The 23,086-nt window shown below is 40.5% G+C and overlaps 1 protein-coding gene across 2 annotated transcripts in view; it reads left to right on the top strand.

Moving 5' to 3' along the window:
• The window catches only part of LOC133948641 (anoctamin-4-like), a 46,535-nt gene extending 24,305 nt beyond the window's left edge, over positions 1–22,230 (top strand). For both annotated transcript variants that reach the window (XM_062382536.1, XM_062382537.1), the window contains 23 exons: positions 729–829; positions 1,706–1,750; positions 1,827–1,958; positions 2,190–2,296; positions 2,928–2,983; positions 3,524–3,645; positions 4,022–4,156; positions 4,713–4,809; positions 5,118–5,178; positions 11,639–11,721; positions 12,015–12,155; positions 12,945–13,109; positions 13,306–13,342; positions 13,883–13,994; positions 14,833–14,890; positions 16,417–16,514; positions 16,648–16,790; positions 18,698–18,850; positions 18,928–19,075; positions 19,158–19,277; positions 20,266–20,371; positions 21,275–21,479; positions 21,592–22,230. In XM_062382536.1, coding sequence (XP_062238520.1) covers positions 729–829; positions 1,706–1,750; positions 1,827–1,958; positions 2,190–2,296; positions 2,928–2,983; positions 3,524–3,645; positions 4,022–4,156; positions 4,713–4,809; positions 5,118–5,178; positions 11,639–11,721; positions 12,015–12,155; positions 12,945–13,109; positions 13,306–13,342; positions 13,883–13,994; positions 14,833–14,890; positions 16,417–16,514; positions 16,648–16,790; positions 18,698–18,850; positions 18,928–19,075; positions 19,158–19,277; positions 20,266–20,371; positions 21,275–21,466 — 2,412 coding nt within the window. In that variant the 3' untranslated portion in view covers positions 21,467–21,479; positions 21,592–22,230. The remainder of the gene's footprint in view (positions 1–728; positions 830–1,705; positions 1,751–1,826; positions 1,959–2,189; positions 2,297–2,927; positions 2,984–3,523; positions 3,646–4,021; positions 4,157–4,712; positions 4,810–5,117; positions 5,179–11,638; positions 11,722–12,014; positions 12,156–12,944; positions 13,110–13,305; positions 13,343–13,882; positions 13,995–14,832; positions 14,891–16,416; positions 16,515–16,647; positions 16,791–18,697; positions 18,851–18,927; positions 19,076–19,157; positions 19,278–20,265; positions 20,372–21,274; positions 21,480–21,591) is intronic.
• Positions 22,231–23,086: the final 856 nt, after the last annotated feature.

Below are 23,086 nucleotides of genomic sequence, written 5' to 3' on the forward strand. Positions count from 1 at the left end.
CTGCAAAAAAGTCACAATACGGAAACGTGCTGCAAATTGCTAAAATGACAACGGAAATGTTTCAAGGGGATCCAAACAAATGATGAACCAGGCTGTAGTTCAATAATTTGCTCAGTCCTATATTTCATGTCATCTAATTGGTCAAGTTGTCATCTAGCTAAGGGATGCTGTGGCGGTCGTCGGTGAGTCACCACTGATAGTGGCAAAACAAATTTGCTGATGGGAAATTCTCCCCTTCTGCTTCTTATTAAGTAAAAGTGCCACTTGAGTGACAGAGTGGAAAATGTGGATGTCGTGTGTGTGTGTGTGTTGACTGCAGCTCTATCAGCCAATGCACTACCATCAAGGTCATTGTGATCCAGGATATGCAGAGGAGGGTAATAGTGCTCGTCTCCTTCAGCAGGCCACTTGTGTGCGCTTCTTGTGTTGAGTCATTTTATTATTTCTAGGTCTCTTTTTCTTTCAGCTCCTGATTCTTGAACCTTTACTATGACTCCTACTTAGTTAGTCAGTAACAGACAGGTGAAGAAAACAGCAGACGTTTGGAAACATATTTCTGTTGACCAAGTGTTGTACGCCCCTGCCTACACAGTTATTGTAAACTACCTCTTAACAGTGCAACCAATGGAAAAAGTATTGAAGCAAAAGCTGACCTGGACTTTCGTTGTTCTCCCTGTTTAAGTCCTCTTTGTTTCTGACATTAAACTTTGTGTGTTTGGCTTCCTCAGGCTTCCTTGACCAATAGCGACGTAATCTTCCTGAAGGTTCACGCACCATGGGATGTCCTCTGTCGCTACGCAGAGCTCATGAACATACGCATGCCTTTTAGGTAAGATGCTCCTAAAACTGTCTTCTGGTTGAAACATAGACTTCAATGTACCCTGTGGAATTTACAGGTTAACAAAGAAAAGTCATGTTGGCATCACGTTGGCATCATGTTGGCGTTTAATTCTTAATATTCTTTTAGAACAATCGAAATCCTGCATCGTTTACATCCATGTTTGCTTGCCTACAGTTATCCTCTGCACTGCCTTTGATGCTGGTTGTCAGCCATAGTTTGGTAGCCATCCAAGGTGCGCTCCCCAACAGCTATTTGATTGAGATTGTGAAGTATGTATATGAAGAAAAATATGTTTTATTCCTGAAGTCAGGAGGCGTACTATATACTACCCAGAATCCTAATGTGTAATAGTGAAGTCTCTGATTGTCAAAGATCACTGTTGCCATGGAAATTGTTTACTACAACCAGAAAAGAGCAACAACAAGTTCCCTTTCTACCATCTTGCAGTTATACACTGTCACGCTCTATACTCACATTTTACTCACAAGTACAAAACAGGAACCCAAAACATTGCTCCAAAAGTCAAAAAAGGTTTTACGTGTGGGAGGGGGGCTGGGGCTGGGGGGGTCACTGTAAATTGTAAAATTTGGAAAAATGTGAGCATTGTACAGTATTCTCTTTTATGTCCTCATTTTGTATCGTCGATGCTCAATAAACATACTTACATTTTTTTAACATTAGCAGTATTTTTATCATTATAAGCAGCAGTAGTAGTTGTTGTAGGAGGAGTGGAATTTGTACTCGGAGCCACAGCAACATCAGGAATATGAATGGTCATAGCAGTAGTTGCACCATTCATTATCATTGTCCTCATTACTGAATTGTCATCCTGTGATTGATTATCCTCAACCTTCCATTTTCCAGGAGGAAAATGTTTTACCTGCAACGACGGCAGAAGTTCATGAGCAGGTGAGTCACAGAGGCCACATCAAGGCTAGCTGATCAAGTCAGGCTCTGGCAGCTTTAACACTAACCTTACCTGCAGGATTGAGAAGCGCGTGAACAAATTCCGTGGCTGGCTTCCCCAAAAGCCCATGAAGTTTGACAACAACACTCTGCCTGACCTGGAGGAGAACGAGAGCTTTACCGCCCCCTTCAGTCGATCGAGGATACATCAGTGAGTTTCACAGAAGTGCCCCTTTCGAAGCTCCGTCCCATAGAAGATGATTTTAACTTAATCATACATTGCTGCCTGGTACATTTTACTTTAACTCTTTTGTATTTTTGCCATTGGAATTCTGTCTGTATCCTCTATGATTTGAATTGGCCCACACACACACACCAACACCTGCCCCCACAGAGCATTCTCAGCTAACAGATGTGTAATAATCGCTTTGTTTCACTGCAGTTTCATCATCCACAACAAAGACACTTTTTTCAACAACGCCACCAGAAGTCGCATCGTCCACCACATCCTCCAGCGGGTCAAATATGAGGAGGGAAAAAATAAGATGGGTGAGTTTTTCTATGGACAGAATTAATTGAGAAAAAAAAAGGGATTGCTTGAGGGGGAGATATCCGTGTTTGCATAGAATGGAGAGCAGGAGCTGTCTCAGTAAAAACCTGTTTAAATGATCTCGTATGCATTTTTTTTTCTTTATTATAATTTCAGGCCTGTCTTTGTGTGACTACACCTCTAGATTAGCTTTTTCCCCTAAAGTTCATCCTGCTCCACCTAAACAATCTGATCATACCAACACCACCTTGCTCGTGTTGAATTCTGTTGAGGATCTCATGCTTTGTTCTCACAATGGCTCCTTCGGACATTATACAGAGTTGTTATGAGGGGGCTGGGCAGAGAAACTAGAAACCCTGTATGTTCTCCCATACAGCCCCTCTGGATAATGTCAGGAGATTATCTGGAGTTCAGTGCATGTATGAAAGCAGCTACAGGCACAGGACATTCAATGGATCAGACAAGCGCTGCATGTTGCGGACGTTTCCAGCTGTTGTAAAAGAAGAGACCTGTTCAGTTAATGCACTTAACATGAGTTAATTGACACAGATGGTTTGGAAGGAACTTAACAGCTCCACTGCATCAGGCATCCGTTTCTCCTCTTTCATGCCGCTCCCTTTTTCATTCCAGGGCTTAATCGTCTTTTGAGCAACAGCTCGTATGAAGCAGCTTTCCCTCTTCATGAGGTAATTTGGCTGATTTCCATAATAACTATTCATTCATTCAGTTCTGTCACTGCTGGCTCTGACACGGATGTGGTGTTGCTGATGTGTGAAAAGGCTCACCCCCTATTCGCTGATCATTCACTACACCAATGGCTGTATAAAGATGGAGGACGCATCACCACCTCCCCCCACTGTACAAACATGAAGCCAAAATGTAGTGCTGCCATCTCGTGATCATGGAGTGGAGCCACGGCATTGAGGTCCAGCTGATACCTGCACTCGACCAATCCTGATTCAGTCTCACAGTTCCCCCTGTTTTTAAAGCATCAGATATTTGAGTATCAATCAGTCTGATAAGAAACATGTCCCATCCTTTAACATGGAGGAGGCAGGGTTTGTGACCTATGCTGAAGCCAGCCAGCAGTGTACAGATGTTTTGGCTTCACTCTTTCGGTGCTGTCATGTCATCCATCTTTATATACAGTCTGTGCATTACACTAGGACTGTACATAGGTTATGTTAGTCTATTATTTATATATGCGTGTGTTTTTACGTTAACAGGGGAGCTACCACAGCAAAAACTCCATCAGAACGCACGGAGCAGAGAACCATCGACACCTGCTGTACGAGTGCTGGGCCTGGTGGGGGGTTTGGTACAAGTACCAACCCCTGGACCTCATCAGGTAACTTACTTTAAGCAGTTTATACATTTTATCACTGTATATATTTTGTTTACATTTAACAAATATTGGTTTCTTATAGTTCCTTGTGTTTATTGTGAGTGTGTATTTCACATATCTCTCTTTACTGCAGTAACACAGTCTATTTCCGTTGAACTAATAAAATACTATCTTATGTATTAGACAGTAGCAGAACAAATACTCTACTACTTTACCTTATAGTAGAATGTTTTAAAAAATCTAAATCCAGTGACCGTGCTGACACTGAATATAAGACAAATCTCAGGCTGACAATCTGGTGTTTAATAGCAGGCAGTAAAATGTTGAATGAATGTTTTTCAAATTTAAATGTCAAGAGTTTGTTTGTCTGCTGTTTCAGGAGGTATTTTGGGGAGAAGATCGGCCTGTACTTCGCCTGGCTCGGCTGGTACACGGGGATGCTGTTTCCTGCCGCCCTGGTCGGCCTGCTGGTGTTTCTGTATGGCCTCTTCACCCTGGACCACTGCCAGGTCAGGTAAACACGCCCCCTCTCTGTTCTCTGATAAAAGTACTCGACTGGACAGGAAGTACTTTGTAGAATAAATCCGGTCTTGAGCTGCTTCATATTGTTGTTTGTACTTTGACATGCAGCTCAGTAGTAAGCACAGATCTGAGTCAAGTTATTTAACCATAAAGTCCAGCGATTGTTCTTTACACAAAACTAATTTGGTGTTACAGGAAAGTCAAGGGAGTGTGAAATTGTCCCTTGTAGCTAACTAACTCAGGATTCTCAGGTGGATTTAAACGGGTGAATGTGAATGTGCTCTATCATCACTTATAAGACCGTGTCTAAAATTCTGCAGTGCTGCACAATAAGAATGTGGTGCCTATTTCTTTACTTTTGTTAGAACATCATCATCATTTTATCAACTTAAAAACCTGTACACACACAAACACACAAACACACACACAAAGTAGCCTTTCTTCACACTGACTATATGGACTTTCCGTTGGCTGTCGCTGGTCACTGTAACACCAGGCTTACCGGAATCTGATTTCTGATGAGCTTAATGCCGTTTGTTCTTCTCCAGTAAAGAAATCTGCGAGGCCACTGACATCATCATGTGTCCCATCTGTGACCAGTACTGCCCCTACCTGAGACTGTCCGACAGCTGTATCTACGCCAAGGTACTGTGGCAGCAGCAGCGGGACACAATGTTCCCGACAGCTGTGCTTGTTATTGTTGTCGTAGGAAAATATGCTACGTGCCAACTAAATCAGTCAATGTGACTTTTACTCCAAATGATGAAGCACAATGACAAACTATAAATATCCACTACGAACTAGGACTGGGTGTTATGGCGAAAAATGATATCAAGATAGATATGTTATCAGTAATTGATAAATAAAAGACCCATAAGAAACACTTGATATATATTGAACCTTTTTTATACTGGTATAGCTTCATGCTAAGGACCTCCTTTCTTCATTCTCAGGTCACCCATCTTTTCGACAACGGGGCAACGGTTTTCTTTGCTGTATTCATGGCTGTCTGGGGTAAGTTTTACATCTCATGCTCCAATATGTTCACCAGCTGTTTGGTGAGAGGACATGTGAAATAAATCTGGTTTATCTGAGCTTTGAATCTGATAACAGCTGTTTTCTGCTGCGGAGCAAGATACTGAGCAGAGTGGTGAGAGTGAACTAAACGTGTGGAGCCATAAAACCAAAGCAAAGAGCTGAAAGTGGCTAAAATGGCGTATTGAGCTGAGGGGAACTGCAGAGGTTGGGTGGCGATTCAAACATCACACACACACTCATTTGACCCATTGTAAATACTATAGCCCTGCCTAGCGGGCAGTTTCTTCGGCTTCTTTGCTGCTTCTGAATCTGTGTCCAGGACATGAAAAGACCTGCTGCAGGACTCAGTTCACAGAGCGCAGAAGCCTCTGCTGCTGCAAAGAGAGATATTCACCTGTTTGTTCTAAGTGGAGTGAAGCTCGACTCCGTACGCACAAGCCCAAACTGGAGAATCAGTTGTTGTTGTCATAAACGCCCATTGTCGCGAACGCACTGTTGTCGACATTGATGAGTCCCAAAAAGTGTCTTTATATTAAAAGTATTGCATGTTCAAATGGCACCAATTTCAACACTGCACTTCATTGGGCCCTTAACAATACACATGCCAAAATTGAAGCCGACAAGATGAACAGTTCTCCAAATATTTATTGCACATGCAAACAGACAAATGTCTGGAATAACTGCATAGATTAAAAGATAAATTCAGCTTTAACATTATAAAATTCCTGTATCCTGGACAACTTTAACACATCAGAGGCTTCTCAAAAAAAAAATATTATCAGTACTTTTTAAAACTGGCTGTACATTGTTTGCAAAGACTGCATTTACTCCAACATGTTTGTCATTGAGCTCTAACCGAATGTCCACACTTTTCATTTACTTATGGTAATTGCCAGAGGGGCAGGGAGCCTGTCACTGCTGAGCAATGTCCCAGGGAATGAAAGGTGCAAACAGAGAGCTTCCAGAGGTTTCGTGTTGTTCATAGGTGTCCTCCCTTGAAGACACCACAGGCATTGACACAGCAGCAGGGTCATAGTCATATAGATGATAGCTGGCTTCTTTGTAACTGTCTGGATAGACGGTGGAGGGGACTGAAGGAAAAGAAAGTTTGAACATTCTCTTTTTTATATTGTTGTATGGCATAAATTCAATTTAACAGTAGGGTGAGGGGTAGATGAGACCCTAGCTTTAATGCCACACATTAAATAGATATCATATCATCTTATCATATATGTAATCTTGCTAATATGTAAAAAAACGGAGACATAAAATACATGATTTGTATTTGCATTGCAATTAAAAGAAAGACGTGCAGACAATATCTTTTATTACTATTTAATTGCTCATGAACTTTTTCTTTCTCATGGGCCAGTCAGTTTATACTGATTCCTTATAATGTGATGTTAATTGAATCTGTAAATAATATCTTAAAAACAACTGAACACGTCCCGTATCCAAAAGACACAGCAAACTGAATGCTCACCAACGAGTTTGTCGGCAGTGTCCGAGTGTTTTAGGGCCTCTGCTACTTTGTTGTCGAATCTGCTGAATCTCAGCAAGAAGCCCAGAAGTAAACACAGCTGAACGGCAAAGGTCAACACGCCCAGGATGATGAGAATGTTATTAACTGTTTAGGGGTAAGAGGAGAGAAGGAGTTACTAGATGGTTTCATAGCTTGGTGTGTGACACAAACAATGTCAGGACATTTTAATTGAAACTAATACAAAATGTAGTTCTGGTAAGTCCCAGTGTCATCGGACTCTGTACAAATCTGTGTGAGGAGATTAAATGTGGCAGCCGAACACACAGGTGATGCATCTCCCACTCGACTGTATACCCACTAATGAAAGCAGTGCACGCCCTGTTGCATTAGTGTGTGTTAATAATTCAGACACTCAGACATAGTCCTGGTGCCAGTGGAAACTCCATCTGTTTCACACTTATCAATGTTTTATAGTGATTTGCAGATAAAGTGGAATAAGGTTTCAGTCAAGAGGAGGTAAAAAAAAAAGTTAAGGAAGTGCATTGTGTACTATTACATTTTGGAGGTAGTACTTAAAAAAAAAATCTAATTTTAAATATAGTAAGCAAAGAAACAAATATAGCGAAGAAGCCAACAAATATAAAATAAACACAGCATCCTTTCCACAATATATACTCCTTTCTCACAAGTCAAAAGTCATAAGGACTTTCTTCTAGATTATGTAAATGTTTAAAAAATATTAACAAAATGTCCTTTAATGGGGCTGTTTTTCTCTGGAGCCAGTGTTATACTCCAAGATAACTTATGTGGGGGTTTAACCAGCTGAATGAATACATTGGAGTGAATTCTTATATATCATATCATTATTTAACATCATATCATAACCTCAGTTTTTAACTGCCATTAGCCTCTACTCTTAGTAGGAGAGGACGTTTAAAATGTTTAAAATCCATTTAAAGCTGAATCTTTTTCAAGAGAAGTTTCCAATCCAGCAGAGTTGAGAGCTATTTTCAGTTATTAAACTACTACTTAATCTGCTAACTACTCACTACATAATCTGCTCCATAATAAGTAACTCTCTACTTATATGAGTTTATAGAGGATTTGCCATGATGGTGGTGTAGTTTGTAGACTAGGGATTGGTCAATATCCTTTATCTGTTCTATCCTTTCCTTTCTTGGGGATAATGTGATTCCCAATATTGAATTTGTGAAACATTGACATTAATAGTGTACCAGATGATGACAGCTCTGATGTTGACTCCCAGCGGACGACCTCTGGCTGGGTGAGGCTCAGAGTCAGGTTCTGGCTCTGCAGGAATCCCATGATTCAAATGTCTCGCTCCCTCAGGGGAGTCCCTGTGTAATCAGATAGAGTTATCAGATTCTATTAATTTATAGGGCAAAGATTAAATTGATCAGCTGCAACATCCAAATGAGCTGATCATTTTATTGATAGCCTTTTGGAGGTATTTGCAAATGTTGTACATATGAGAGTCGTCATGAAAATGTAAAATGGCATGAAGGGTTGTTTGATACCTTAAAAGAAACAGGAGAAAAAAAAATCCACGCGTGTCACCTGTCAGGAACCTATCACCTGCCCAGGTACACACAGGCAGAGCCACAAGGATACAAGGTAAACCAGATATCACTAAAAGAGCTTTAGTTAAATGCAGTTCACCGCAGAACTAACATCACAGAGTGAGCAAACAAACTACAAAAACCACAACAGGGATGGCACCTTGCGATAGACATTAAACTAACTGTGAGTAAACTAGCTGGTGCTTTGTTATCTTATTAACTGACAAAACTGAATCATCAAAAAACAATGTTTAGAGAAAAGGACACATGGAGGGTTAGATCTGTTGTCCTTCCATCTCAATCACAAACTAACTTCATAAACTATTTAAACCAGTGCCACAACTTTGAAAAGTGCCAGGAGTAAAGTCCTGCAGCCTATTGAAAAGTTATTATTTGTCACTCAATATATAAAAAATAATTTTTAAATTATTGTCAGGATGATGGTTGAATATTTGATAAAACATAAAAAAATTGCACAGTTGCAATAAAAGATCAGCAGAGCAGAACTACAGAAATGAGCATACAAATAAAAAAAACATGGTAAACTGGAATTAAACTTCAGTTTAAGTACACATGATTATTATTAAACATTGTAAGGGCAACGTAGAGGACTGGAGTCGTTTTCACAGCTGCACACACATGCAGAGGCAACTCTGATGTCTGTGAATATCTTCGTATTGCAGTTTTACATCTTTATAAAGTTAAAACAACACAAAACTTGCTCGTGTACTGACCTGCATTCACTACTTCGTATTGGAAGCTGCTGCCTCTGTCCAAATGAATATGTGTCAGGTTCAACTGCAGCGAAGAAACAGCTCAAATCCCTTCATTAGGGTCCCTCAGAAGTGTGCACCCCTGCTGGCTCCACATGAGCTACACTGCCGTCATTGGACACGTAAAAAAAAATAGTTTTGCTCTGCTGCACGTTCAACGGCGATGGAGAAAATCAACTGAAAGCTTGTGCATGAAATACTGAGGTTCAGAGCAAAGTCCCTGCAGAAGCAATGGCAGGTAAACACGAGCAATAAGTTAGCTATCCACAGGACTTTGTTCAGCACAGCATGCTCCCAGGACTGTCTGTCTTTATGTGGTAATGAGAGGGAATTTCGTTATGCTCAGTGAACATCACAACATTAATTCTGATTATTCTGGCATTAAAACCAGTGGGCGTCACAAGTTAGTACTGATCAGTCAGAACTGAGCCAGTAACATTCAATGAGGACAGATGTCTTCACCCTTTCACAAGGTGGATGTTGAATCCTCACCTTTAAATTACTAATAGGGAAAAAAGGGTGTAAAACGATTGAGGTCCAGCAGTGATACTTAGTGTTGTTGCTTTTGAGGGTTGCCCAATGCAGCATCAAATCTTTAAGTGATGACCTTTTATACAAGTATTTTACAAATTGGTTTTGAGAGTATTTGCAGGTTTTGTAAATGCAGTTAAGCTCGCTATAGAAAGGTGATTGACTCCTTCTCCATTGCCAGTAGAGGAGTTTGCGTTGTGGAAAAGAGGCTATTGTGAAATATATATTCTTACGGACATTTTAAGGTGTTTTGACTTTATTGATAAGACAAAGTAAGCGTGAAATGGGGAGAGAGAGAGAAAGTAACCTCCAACCCCCGCAGTTGGGCTGAAAACTCTGTATATGAGCGACCCAATATCTTACCTGTTATAGCATCATAAAAGTAACATAGTCAAATATTAACCAGCCCACCAATAATATGACCAACTGGGATTTGTCCCAATTTAACCAGAGGTGGCCCTGACCTCACTGGGACTGGGGGAAATCCTGCCCTCCTCCATGACCCTGTGCCATGTAAACAACTGATATTTCCACACCATCCTTCCCAGCATTTTATTGCCCCCCCCCCCCCCCCCCCCCCCCCCCGTTTGAAGAGGGTTAGGGTTAGGGTTAGGGTTAATTCAGGGTTACCGTCAGAATTAGACCTGAGCACCAGCCAATGAAGTACAAAGAATATCATCATTAATATAAATAAGACATTCTAGAAAACATATAATCCTATAAATAATAAAATATAGTTCTGAGCGTTTTCTCTGCTGCCTGGTGATTCCTCCTGGATGAGATTCTGCATTTCATCCACAGACAAACTTAAGCATAGCACCATTCCTTTAAAACTTATGCTATTTATACTGCGGCTCGGCTGAATACTTGATTTACTGAAAGATATGAATCCACGTTGGCCAAAATATATATTTAATCAAAATTCTGTATTTCAGTCAATGTTGTTCCATAACTTTCAGTTGTGACTTAACCTTGACTGAGGGACGAGATAATCACTGTCCTGTCTATGAGGTTCATCACTCCCATATATTATCTGAACTGGTCCCCACAGGGGTGGCTTTTGGAAAGTGTGAGTTTCAGACCATGCAGAATTAGGATTTATTTTCTTAGCTGCAGTTTGTATCCATGATTACCCATTGGCATTAATCAAACTTAGTAAATAGTGATATTTCCCTCTCACCTTTGTCACAAAGTCACAGAACAGCCCTGGAAGTGGTTGGAATCAGGACGCAGGCCGAGAGAAGAACGAACCGAAAGTTAGCGAGACATCAGCTTAATGCTACTGACATCAAACTTGGAGAGTAAAGAAGACAAGTTTCCCTGAAAGCTGCTCCTGATATTCATCCTAATAATGTTTCCTTTGTTGTGATGAGAGGGAAAAGAAGTCCTGCTTCTCTCATCGAAACACTCTTTGATACGTGCTTCTGTTTTTTTTTTCCATTGTACGTTTTCATGTAAAAAAAAAAAACTGTTAGCTGAGTAGAAGGTGTGCACTCTCTCTAAGCCAACATGAAGATTTGCATTAGGCCTATTTGCCTTGTGAACAGCCCTCGTTCTACAACTCATTGCTTCGAACAGCCCTCGGGCTCACAATATCAGCCCCCCCACCCCCCCCCCCCTCCCCCTCCCCTGTCGAGTCTTCATGTCTACTGATCTCACACAGCACCTTCTGGAATCCAACTGACGGAAATTCGTCCAAGCGAAGGAGACCTTTAATCCCTGTATTGACTTTCATTTGTTTTGGTTTTAAGTTCTGCAACTTCACTGTTTTGGCTCACTCTCATGTCAAACAGCAGGTCATCACTTTCAACAAACCAGCTCGGATAAGTCCTCTGAGCAAATGATTAGTGTGAATGAAGTAAATAAACATTGGACTTCTGTTACATTACATTCATAGCCACGAGCACAACCCCATGAAAAGCAGAAAGGTAATAATATATATGTACACATCAGTTTCTATAGCTTTCAAGAAGATATACTACCTCAGGGAGTTTAGGGCTGAATTTTAGAGGATAGAATATTGAGGAGTACTCAGATGGTCCTAATGCTGTTTTATTGATGTCTTTCAGCAACAGTCTTTCTAGAGTTCTGGAAAAGACGCAGAGCCGTCCTTGCTTATGACTGGGATCTGATCGACTGGGAGGAAGAGGAGGTGATGTAGTTAATCTCTACCCAGATGTTTTGTTTTTGCAGTTTAATGCAGATAACTCGTCGCTCTTTTGAGTCTTTGAGTCTTCTCTATGATTAAAAACCCAAACAACAACAACAGTTGTACCTGCTGCAAAGTAACACAGAAACAACTAAAATTGCACTCAGTAGAGCGCATACTTCTCTCATATTAAACTAAAACAAGCCTCCTAGCTATACATTGGTGATAGTCACATAGATATTTTATTTGGAAATTGTATTTATATTAACTCCCTGCTCTCCTTGTCTGACTTTCAGGATGAAATACGTCCTCAGTTTGAGGCCAAATACTCAAAGAAGGAGAGGATGAACCCCATTTCTGGGAAGCCTGAGCCTTACCAAGCCTTCACCGACAAATACAGTCGACTTGTTGTCTCCGCATCTGGAATCTTCTTCATGGTGAGTGTCAGTGGAAAATAAATGTTAATTTTGTGTGTAACTCTCATCTTTGTAATAATTGTATACTCTGTATAAACAAACTAAGAGGGGTTTGCCCCAGGGTTCCATACTGGGATCACGGTTGTTCTCTTTGTGATATGTTATCAAACTCTAGGTTCCATGTTTATGCAGTTGATACAGTTATCTATTGCTCAGTTTAGTAGAAATCTCATACACCACTGCTGATTCCAAGTCGCCATCCTCATGTCTGCAGACTTTTGCATTGGCTGGCTTTTAAATATAAATCTCTCTCTCTTTTTTATATGTGAATTAACACACCCGTACACATGTAAAAAAAACTAAAGGGGACCTGGAATTGACAGAGCTGATTACTAAGGGGGGAGTTTAGGTGTATTTTAAAGAGGAAATATTATTCCTGGTCCACATTGATGCTCATGAAATTTCTTTTAGAAAATTGTACTTATTCATCATAACCTGATCTCTGTCATTGACCTTGTATCTGGATATTGCCTTAACTTGTGTGTAGTGTTTGACAGTTGAATGTCCCTCTGTATTGTTTGTGTTGACTGGTGTACCAAGGTTAATGCTGTTCTTGGCTATTTTCTCCTGAAAATGCAATCTTACTCTCAATTAAACTGAATTATGTATTTAATGCTCTGCTTACCTTCCTACAGTATTCTCTTTTGTTGCATCTGTGTGTATTTGTATGGTGTAAATGCAGTGGGAATTTGATAGATATTGCTGTATTGGTTGTTGTAATACCTTTTGCGTAACACTCTGATGTCACAGATACTGGTGGTGATTGCCGCTGTGTTTGGCATCGTCATTTACCGTGTGATCACTGTCAGCACCTTTGCCGCCTTCGGCTGGGCTCTCATCAGGAACAACTCTCAGGTGGCGACCACGGGAACGGCAGTCTGCATCAACTTCTGCATCATCATGCTCCTCAACGTGGTGAGTTTCTGCCATCCACCCATGCAGTTACCGTTCTCTCTGCTGAGAGAAAATGTACAAAAAACGATTAAATTGTGAGCTGAGATAATTGCAACTCATCACAGGCGAGACCCAAAGACACAAAAGTACAAAAGACGCGGATGTTATGCAGCAATGAATTTATAACAATTGTACTATCCTGTATTTTTTTTCCTAGCTCTACGAAAAAGTTGCTCTTCTTCTCACCAACTTAGGTAAGTTAACTACACCAGCAGATTGAGTAACGTTGAAGCTGAAAGTAAGTTTTATGCAGATTTAACTTACATCACCTTTGCTAAATATTTGATGCCAGACTTTATTAGCCATACAGTAGCAGCTATCTCATTACAATATGAGGTAGTTTGTCTCCTAGGTTAATTAATTAAGAGGATATAAGGTCTCTGTGCATGTGTTTACCATCAGTTGGCAAATATATGAAATTTTTCTAATTCAAGTTTGATAAATTTGGTTGTATTTGTGTTATCTTTTATTTGTTACTTAAAAAAATGTATGGTTAAACTGTAAAATATCGAGCCTGGAGGACATTTCTTTGACACAAAGGTTTTATAATAACATCTTAGGAATCTAAAAGTCTTCACTCACTAATATCAGTAGGGGCATCGGCCCTCAAAATCCATTGGGCTCTAGCGTTAATTTGGAATTTCTTTTTTTTTTAAATATCGCAATACATATTTACATCTCGTTTTATCTGTTCGTGTCACTGTTGCTTGTTTCTCTCTCTTAAACCTCCACAGAGCAGCCAAGGACGGAGTCCGAGTGGGACAACAGCTTTACTCTCAAGATGTTCCTTTTTCAGTTTGTCAACCTCAACAGTTCCACTTTCTACATCGCCTTCTTTCTGGGGAGGTGAGAAAGGCCTATAGGTGGTACTGCAGAAGTGGACTGATTATGTTGTACATTTTTGTTTAGTCAGTAAAATGATGAAAAATAAACGACAGGTGATGAAAATCATTAAAAAAGAGAAATGACAAATAATATTTTACATGTTTTAAACAAAGGTTAAACCAGTATATCTCAGTTTGAGACATTAGCTGTGAGGACCCTGACCTAGGCCATGAAGGCCTAGGTCAGCAGAGTTGAAATATGTGTCGAGTAAATAATGTAAACATTATTTTGCTTTTCTGGGGATCCTGTTATTGTTGAGAGGCAAACAAAAAGCTGTTTGCTTCAAAAACAAACTCATTAACAAAACTCAAACTACTTAAGAACAAACATGCAGTTGTGGATGCAGTCTGAATAGAGGCGTATCCTATATTAATAGATCAACAAACGTAGTCTTTTGAATATTTACTCATTTAAAAGAATTCCCCCAAGGAAGATATAGTAAATATTAGATATGTTAGGCCCTTAGGGCTCAGCTCACACTCATGCAAGCTCAACCCAAGGTTTTAATAACTCAATATGAAGGTTTTTTTATATGTTGAAGAGATATTTTATGGAATCCATGCGCAAGGCATTCGTAGCTTTAAGCATCACATCCTTTCTGATACATTTACCGCTTAATGTAATGTCAATGCTTTGTTTTTTTATTTTCTTCTATTGTTAGTCCCACTCTAGCTTATGGGGCTTTTGGTTTCTCAAAATAACCTAAAAATAAAATTCTGATTCATTGTCATTCTACCACGTGACATGCAAGAAACAGATTTTACTCTAACTATTTTTCATTTGCTCCCTTGGTTGGCAGGTTCACAGGGCGGCCTGGTGCATATCTACGCCTCATCAATCGCTGGAAACTGGAAGAAGTGAGTAGGGCATCCCCTTGGGACAATAACAGAAAAGCATTATGGATCCAAGTATTTCTGGTTTAAACATTTAGCTAATACCCTCTGCCCCGCCATCAGGCATTCAACCACCATCAGCAGGAAGAGGTTGCTCGCTTATGGGAACATGTGGGGAAAGATCAAACACTGAAGTGTTCCTAGGGGACGGAGGAGCCTGAGGTGGTGCTTTTACGTGCTGAGCTAATGCGCTCCCACTTGTTCCCCTGGTTTCAGAAATGGAAATGGAAAATCTCTGTAAATGTGACATGTGCAGCAGTGTAGGCCCAGTCAGCCATTTGTAGCTGTGCAGAGTCATGATTGTGCTTGGAGGGTTTAGTGCCTTGAACGAGAATTTGCAAATCTGCTAAAAGCTCCAGGGAAATGTCTAAGAGGTTCTCTCGCTTACAAAAAAACACCCGGAATATACATTTGTGTAACATTAGAGACCTGTGCTGCATCTTCAAAGTAAATTAGATGATTTACAAAAGTGCCTGTGCATTGAAGAGGCTCTTGCAAGATAAATAATAAAATGCTTTGGAATTTAGAACGATGCGTCTCCCAAAGTCTTACCACATACTAACTCTAACAAGCCTTTGGGTTTATAAAAGTCAAAGGTAGTGTGTTTTCACATTGGGTAAGTTTACTCACTTTAGTATTCATACTAAAAAACAACTATCTGCTACTATCCAATACAGTGCAAAAAGGAAATGAAGCGTGAAGGTGGAGCGGCTCACAGCCAGAAAACACTAGAGCATCAAGAGCCAATATTAATTTACATAACCACTGTGTTCTTTGTGTTATATATAGGCTACTCATCGCTGAAGTGTACGGTAATTTACAAGAGATCAACAAACTACAACTTCTATTTTATGACAGCTTTCTAAAGCTTGTAAATTACCGCCAGAAAAACTTGACAAAAAACAAATGTTTTTTCTCTCTGTAGCTGGAGGCCATCTTTGACTGCTCTGTGTTCCACTTTTCCATTTCCTCCTTCAACAGTGTACCCAGAACATTTAACTGTCAGCATTTTCTTTACTTTACACACTAACCCATTTTTTCTACAACAGGGAGAGAGAGAGAGAGAGAGAGAGAGAGCTTTGTCCTGCACATTGGGTAGAAATCTGTAAATATTACGACTATCATCAATACATTGCAATACCACTATTTCCATTCTAGTAGTTTGTCCAATAAGTCCCTAGATTTGCCACTTGGCGCGTTTTGAAAAATGTCACTAAAGGGTTCAGATCATAGAAAGTCTATCCATCCATCCGCTTATTCTTTGAGGGTCACGTGGGGAAGATGGAGCCAAGCTGACATTGGGCGAGTGGCATGGTTCACCCTGGACAGGTCGCCAGTGTGTCACAGAACCAACAAACAGACACACAACCAACCATATGAAAAAAGGATTGAAAAGACTCCATTTGTGCTTACGGTTTAAAATGGCCATTGCTAGCTGTTTAACAGTTTAAGTTGATCCTACACCCTTCTCTCTATCCTCGTCTCTGCAGTGTCACCCCAGCGGTTGCCTCATTGACCTGTGTATGCAGATGGGGATCATCATGGTGCTTAAACAGACCTGGAATAACTTTATGGAGCTTGGCTACCCGTGAGTTCCAAGGTTTTGCCTTTTAATCCTCATTGCAGCTAAATGACTCTTCAGCCAGATGTGGCATCACTGCACCGTGTTCTTGATCACGGAATAATAACGAATAACACAGTAAGATCATTGGTATGTCTAGGCTGATCCAGAACTGGTGGACGCGGCGGCGTCTGAGGAGAGAGCACGGACCGAACGCCAAGGCCAGCTTCCCCCAGTGGGAGAGGGATTACAACCTGCAGCCAATGAATGCCTACGGACTCTTCGATGAATACCTAGAGATGAGTAAGTAGCATCTCGAGTGCTCACACAATTTTTAGTGCAAAAAAAAAACGTACCCATGTTCGAACCACAACCTTTACTAATGCGTTTATATCTATAAGATTATCCCAAATGTACTCAGCAATTTAATCTTCCACAACACAATATTTGAACATTTTTATTTGGTGGCCAAACAGCTTCAGTCTGTGTTACGTAATTGCGACGGTGATCTGCTGTGGATTTTATCATGGCAATTCTTCAACTGCTCTCCACTGTCTATTACAATTTCAATAAATATTAATATTTAGTTCATTTTATTCAATACTTTTAAGTAAACAAGGGATCAAATTATGGTATAATGCAAAGTATACACAGGCTGACTATTTAATACTGTAATATTGCCAAGCAAACATCAACACTCACATCCACACCAGGGGCGGACTGGGGGAAAAAAGTGGCCCGGGAGTTTCTGTCAGACCGGCCCACTCAATACACGGCGCGCGGCCCACTAAGTAGCCGCGTTGCCCACTCAATGGATCGCGCGTATCGAACAGTCAGTGGCCTTCTGGGAAAAATACCCATACACTTAACATTATTTTGGATGATTACAAAGAAATTACATCATATATGTATGTTTGTTTTTTAATAACATTTGGATCCACCAATTTGCCTGGATGGACACATGCCTGGCTCTTATCTTGGCTCTCATGCCCCTGGCTGCTGCTTCCAGCAGCTGAATCATCAATCTAGATAACATATTAACATTTTGTTTAATATGTTGTGAAATGCATGCTATACTTGGCCAAGTCAACGCCTCTACATAACATATTAACAATCTAGATAACATATAAACATTATTTATAATTTTAGATTTTAGCATAACAAACTAGCTGGTTAACTTATTTGTCACAGGTTAATAGAAATTATAAGATTGTCCTATTTACAACTACCACCATGGATAGCTTGCTCATCAATTGTAAGCCAGTGACTACGGCTAACATGTTAAAATAGATAATCTAGATGTTGACAACAACACCAGCTTGCTTATTTTACCAGATCATAACGGTCTATGGGGTTAGGGTTATCTTACCTTTTCACTGTCACCAGTCGGTGGTTTTCCAAAGAAATTTGATATTTTTAAATGTTTTGAGGCACCTTTCTCCAGACATTTTTTCTTTTTATCTCTTAGCTTTTCAGCTCCACCTTTTCGTTTTGGTGCCGACGGCATGCTCTCGCACTCTCCAAAACAACGAAGGCAACGAAGAGCTGGGCCTCATGGGTTGTGCGCATGCGTATAACTGGGTGCCGCGTTGCGTGTATGTATGCAAATCCAAATTCTCTACACTTCGGCTGTGTAAGAACCAATTTAGAGGTGTTTATTAATAAGGTGGAGATCTTTTCTTACTTTGGACTTCCGAAGTCTGTAAAACACGTATTAAAAGACACTTAAAAAAAAATCGAAAAATAGTCACCATGAGTGTGAAGACCGATTGCGAGTAGCAGTATAAAACCAGTCAGTGCGAATGGATAAGTATAGCTCTTGGAGAAAATTACGCTTGTGCCGCTGTTTCAACCATTGTAGGGCTGATGCGATGATGGGCGTGGGCCGGTACATCATAGTGATGGGCCGTTGGATTTATATTTTCGGCCATCGGCCCACCGGGGATGTCCCCGGTATTCCCGATGGCCAGTCCGCCCCTGATCCACACCCACACCTACAGTCAATTTATAGTCTCCAATTACCCTAACCTCAATCTGCTGGTCTTGAACTGTGGGAGGGATTTTCCCATTAGTATAAGCTTCAGGTCGATGCTGTATTGCATCTCACCGTATCTGCCGGATGTGTGGTTATGCAACTGTTGTCTAACATGTTACCCATAATGAACAGCTCTGTGGATCTTAAGGCTCCCGATGCGTGTACTGTGTTTCAGTTCTGCAGTTCGGCTTCACCACCATCTTTGTGGCAGCCTTCCCTCTGGCGCCGCTCTTGGCCCTGCTCAACAACGTCATTGAGATCCGTTTAGACGCCTACAAGTTCGTCACACAGTGGCGCCGCCCTCTGCCATCACAAGCCAAAGACATTGGTAAATAAATGTTTTAAATTAAATACGGTGCATTTATCTCTATCCCGTAAATAGGAATTTGTGTGTGTTTGTGGCAGGGATCTGGTATGGCATTCTGGAAGGCATCGGCATCCTGTCTGTCATCACCAACGCCTTCGTCATCGCCGTTACCTCGGACTTCATCCCGCGCCTTGTTTACGCCTACAAGTACGGACCTTGTGCCGGTCAGGGTCGAGCAGGGGAGGGGTGAGTGACAATCAAACAGGTCATTTCTTTCCTTCTGACACAGGAAGCGCTTTCATAACCTCGTTTCTCGTGTGACCCTCAGATGTATGAGGGGTTACGTCAACGCCAGTCTCTCGGTGTTCCGGGTGTCTGACTTTGAGAGGAGATCGCAGTACAGGACAAATGGCTCTGATCTCTTTGGAGAGGCTGTGAAGTACTGCAGGTATAAGGTTACTGCTAGGGGTTGCTGGTCGAGCCTCCAGTACACTTTCCAAAAAACTGAAACAAAATGTTAATTTTTAACTAGATTTGGCAGCAGGTGTTTGTGTAACTCCAAGACAAATTACATGACCTATTTTGTGTATGCTCATCCATCACTTCATTAATGATCCTATATTAAATCAACACTATGTAAATTTTACTGAGCAACAGCGCCCCCTGCAGCCAAATGTGGCGATTCATTGTGTTGGGCTCCATGTCCAAGTGGTTTTCAAATAGAAAAAAAAAAAAAACCCAGAGCTCTGACTGCTGCGTCCGACTCACTGAGCTGAACCACCACTGAACGTGGGATATTACCCATGATCCTCGGCTTCCTGAACCAAAAGAGCTGCTGCTGTAACAAATACACCAAACTGTGTTCTTTATATTTTTATCTTTTAAATGTTTATTGGCTGAATATTGGAAATTGACGCTGGTTTTTAATGACTTCTACGTCTTTTGAACTGAGCTTCATGTTCAGCATTACTCCTGAACTTGCTGGACCTGATTCTGGCCATTTAAGCTGCGTCTATCACTGGAGATTGTAGCTGCTCACCAAAGTTACATAGAGCAAGAACAGACATTCAGGGTGATGAGTGGGAATGACAGTGGCACAATTCTCTATTCCAAGTCAGTGAACCATCAAACACATTTTGAAGCTGCTATTTTATGGTAAAAAATTGCGTAATTCTAAGTAAGAATCACAAAATAAATAGTTCAAAGTGGAAAATACTGTAGATATAACTAGGTAGCCAGGAAGAATCTAAAAACATGTTATGCATACAAACGTTATTTCGAGGCTAAATATGACATTTTATTGCTTGTATTTATACAGATATTGTCAGTAGCCTGAGCTGAGCACCAGTGAATTTTACTTTAGTTTAATATGTTGACTTTTGTGTCATCAGTTCTACTCGGCCATGAACATTGACCTACACGTTGTGATCCACCAGGTACCGTGACTACAGGGACCCTCCAGATTCTGCCGAGCCCTACTCGTACACTCTGCAGTTCTGGCACGTCCTGGCAGCTCGACTGGCGTTCATTATCGTTTTTGAGGTCAGTCTGTGATTAATGACTCCAGACAGCAGACTGAGCTCAAACCTGGATTCTGTTATAATGTTTTATCGATGATAGATTTAACCAGATTAACTCAACTCTTGGACTTTTTTTTGAAAAGGCCTTGAAACAGGACTAACGGCAGGATTCAGTTTTAGCCTTTGCGTAGACAGGTTAACCATACAATTCATGTCTGTCTGTTTGAGGAGACACTTGATTTAGATCGTCAGTTGATATCAATCAGCACTAGAAGCCAGACAAATGGAGAGTACAGCTCAATCAATACAAGTTAGATGAAGGGAAAAAAATCCCTGGAACCATCCTCTTAGTCAGGCCTGCTCCAAAAGTTGATGGGTTCTTCGTTGGCCCATACAACAAGTGTGCAGAGAATCTGTTAAGCAGTTTTTGCTTGATCCTGCTAACATACAGCGAAGACAAGCAGCAATGCAAATATAACCCTGTTGGTGGAGATAATAATCTCCTAAATCCGCTGGTCCCCTCAGCCCTGCAAAAGATTTGGTTGCAACAAAACATTTGTTTGCAAAGCTCTTAGCAGCTAAAACACAACCACAGATCTAAATGAGAAAGTGAACATTGTACTTTGAGTCAGCACAGATACCCTTTATAGATGTAATCTATAAAGGAAGGTTTAGCCATTTCAATCTACTTCAGTTTTATAAACCTTGTACTATTTTGGACATAGGTTCGTGAACTTACGTTTCCCTTTTAAAGAATTTACAGTAACTAAGTTACCATTATTCAGGTGTCTCTATCTCACCGTGGGCGACAAAGTCCCAGAGTTAGTTTTCCCCCCAAAGTATCAAACTGATATAGTTCCGAAATATTTTGAGTATTCGTTTGTATTGAGGGGTATCCTCTGACATTTGTGATAACTGTTTGCAGCACATGGTCTTTGCCATCAAGACCTTGATCGCGTACCTGATCCCAGACCTTCCCAAGGACCTGCGGGACCGTATGCGCAGGGAGAAATACCTGATCCAGGAGATGATGTATGAGGCCGAGCTGGAGAGACTGCAGAGGGAGAAGAACGAGAAGAAGAGGAAAGTCAGGGCCCACCACAAGGAATGGCCCTGAACGCACCAAACTGGTAGAACCACACATTGTTAAACAATTTATTCATTTATTGGACCAACTGTTTTTTATAAGAAATTTCTTCTCTTCCTTCTTATGCAATACTTAATTTTCAATGTTCATTCCAGGTCATCAGCTGGTGTTTGATTTTCAATGCAGAGTGAAGGAAAGTGATGAGTGCTGGGTTTCCTGCATGATACTAGACCCTGGCACTCTCAGCCTGCTCCTGCCACGTCAGACCAGCACCTCCAAGTGGACAGTTGACGAACTGCGCCCAGCAGGGTCACAGAGATCCAGGAGCGCCCCTGAGTCTGCACCATGAGAGATGTTCTCTTGAACATTTGGCAATGGGTTTTGCTAAAAAATAGATACATAAAGACTTTATGGGTATGGCTATCGACCACTTTGGACTGTCAACAGTGTATGTCTTCAGATCCTGAATGTAGGTTTCAAGCAAGGCTCAGCTTTTACCGATTTCTTCTTTCAGATGTAAGAAAAAAACACTCTGCGGAGCTTACTGAATGACAAATCCTGTTTACATTGCTCCTTAAACAATGTTTAAGGAGTTCACATTTTGCTTTATTGTAAATAAATATATTTAATTGAATGTCAGGCACTCTGCTCTGTTATAGTGTAGTGCAATTAAAAATTACAAATAATTTAAGAAGTTATTCTACTCAAGAAGGGGCTGTGTGCACAGGTTGCTTACATTGCAAATGTATTTGAATTTAGATTGATAAATGCAGTAATAAACATTATTTATTGTAAAGAAATTTGACTTTGAATTGGTTGTGTGTGTGTTAGAACTAACTATAGTGTAACTTAGTCTGTGCAAATTAGTTTAGATAAATATATGAAATATGGGTATAGGCAAGGTAAAGCGCAACAAATATGAAAAATCTTGTTTAATCGATAATTATTGCATATTTACATGAAATTAAACCTTTGTTTTCATTGCTTTCTTGCTCTTCAGGTAAACAAGCTAAAAGTTAAACAAGCTGAAAGTCTTTTATCGTTATACATCCAACTAAATCTTAGTGACTGACACTCCTATCACGTCCTATCATTGAATAATGAAAACCCCAAAATTAAAGCCGGATACAAATTATGTTTTTCTATAATGCATTAATAAAAGCAGCAGAAAGCCTCTACAATAATACACCACCAACTCTGAACCAGAAAACAAAATAACAGCTTCGTTTCACAATTTATTTATTCACGTAACTGTTCACTTATAGTTACCAACTATATCTAAAAGGTGATTAAAAACCTGCACCTCCAATCTATATATGACTTTTCCATTGCTGAATGTAAACAAACACAAGCACACACACACACACAAAAAAAAAAACACACAAACAAAATGTATCTTTGCCACCACCAGGGGGAGTCAGAGAGCTAAGTTGCACTGAAGAAGCAGATGTCTACTTGTAATTGGAACATCATTATTTAGGGCAGGTCAAGCCTAAAATAACACAAACAGGAAAGATTTAATAAACCCTTTTGGGTCAGAAAATGTACTTCATGAGACTCCATTTCAGGATGCTACTGCTAGGATGTGATATTGTTGAATTGAAATATGACGACCTGACCGTGGGTCCTCTTTAACCTTCACACGTCGTT

This window comes from Platichthys flesus, chromosome 23 (assembly GCF_949316205.1).
Source record: "Platichthys flesus chromosome 23, fPlaFle2.1, whole genome shotgun sequence".
Taxonomy (NCBI): Eukaryota; Metazoa; Chordata; class Actinopteri; order Pleuronectiformes; family Pleuronectidae; genus Platichthys; species Platichthys flesus.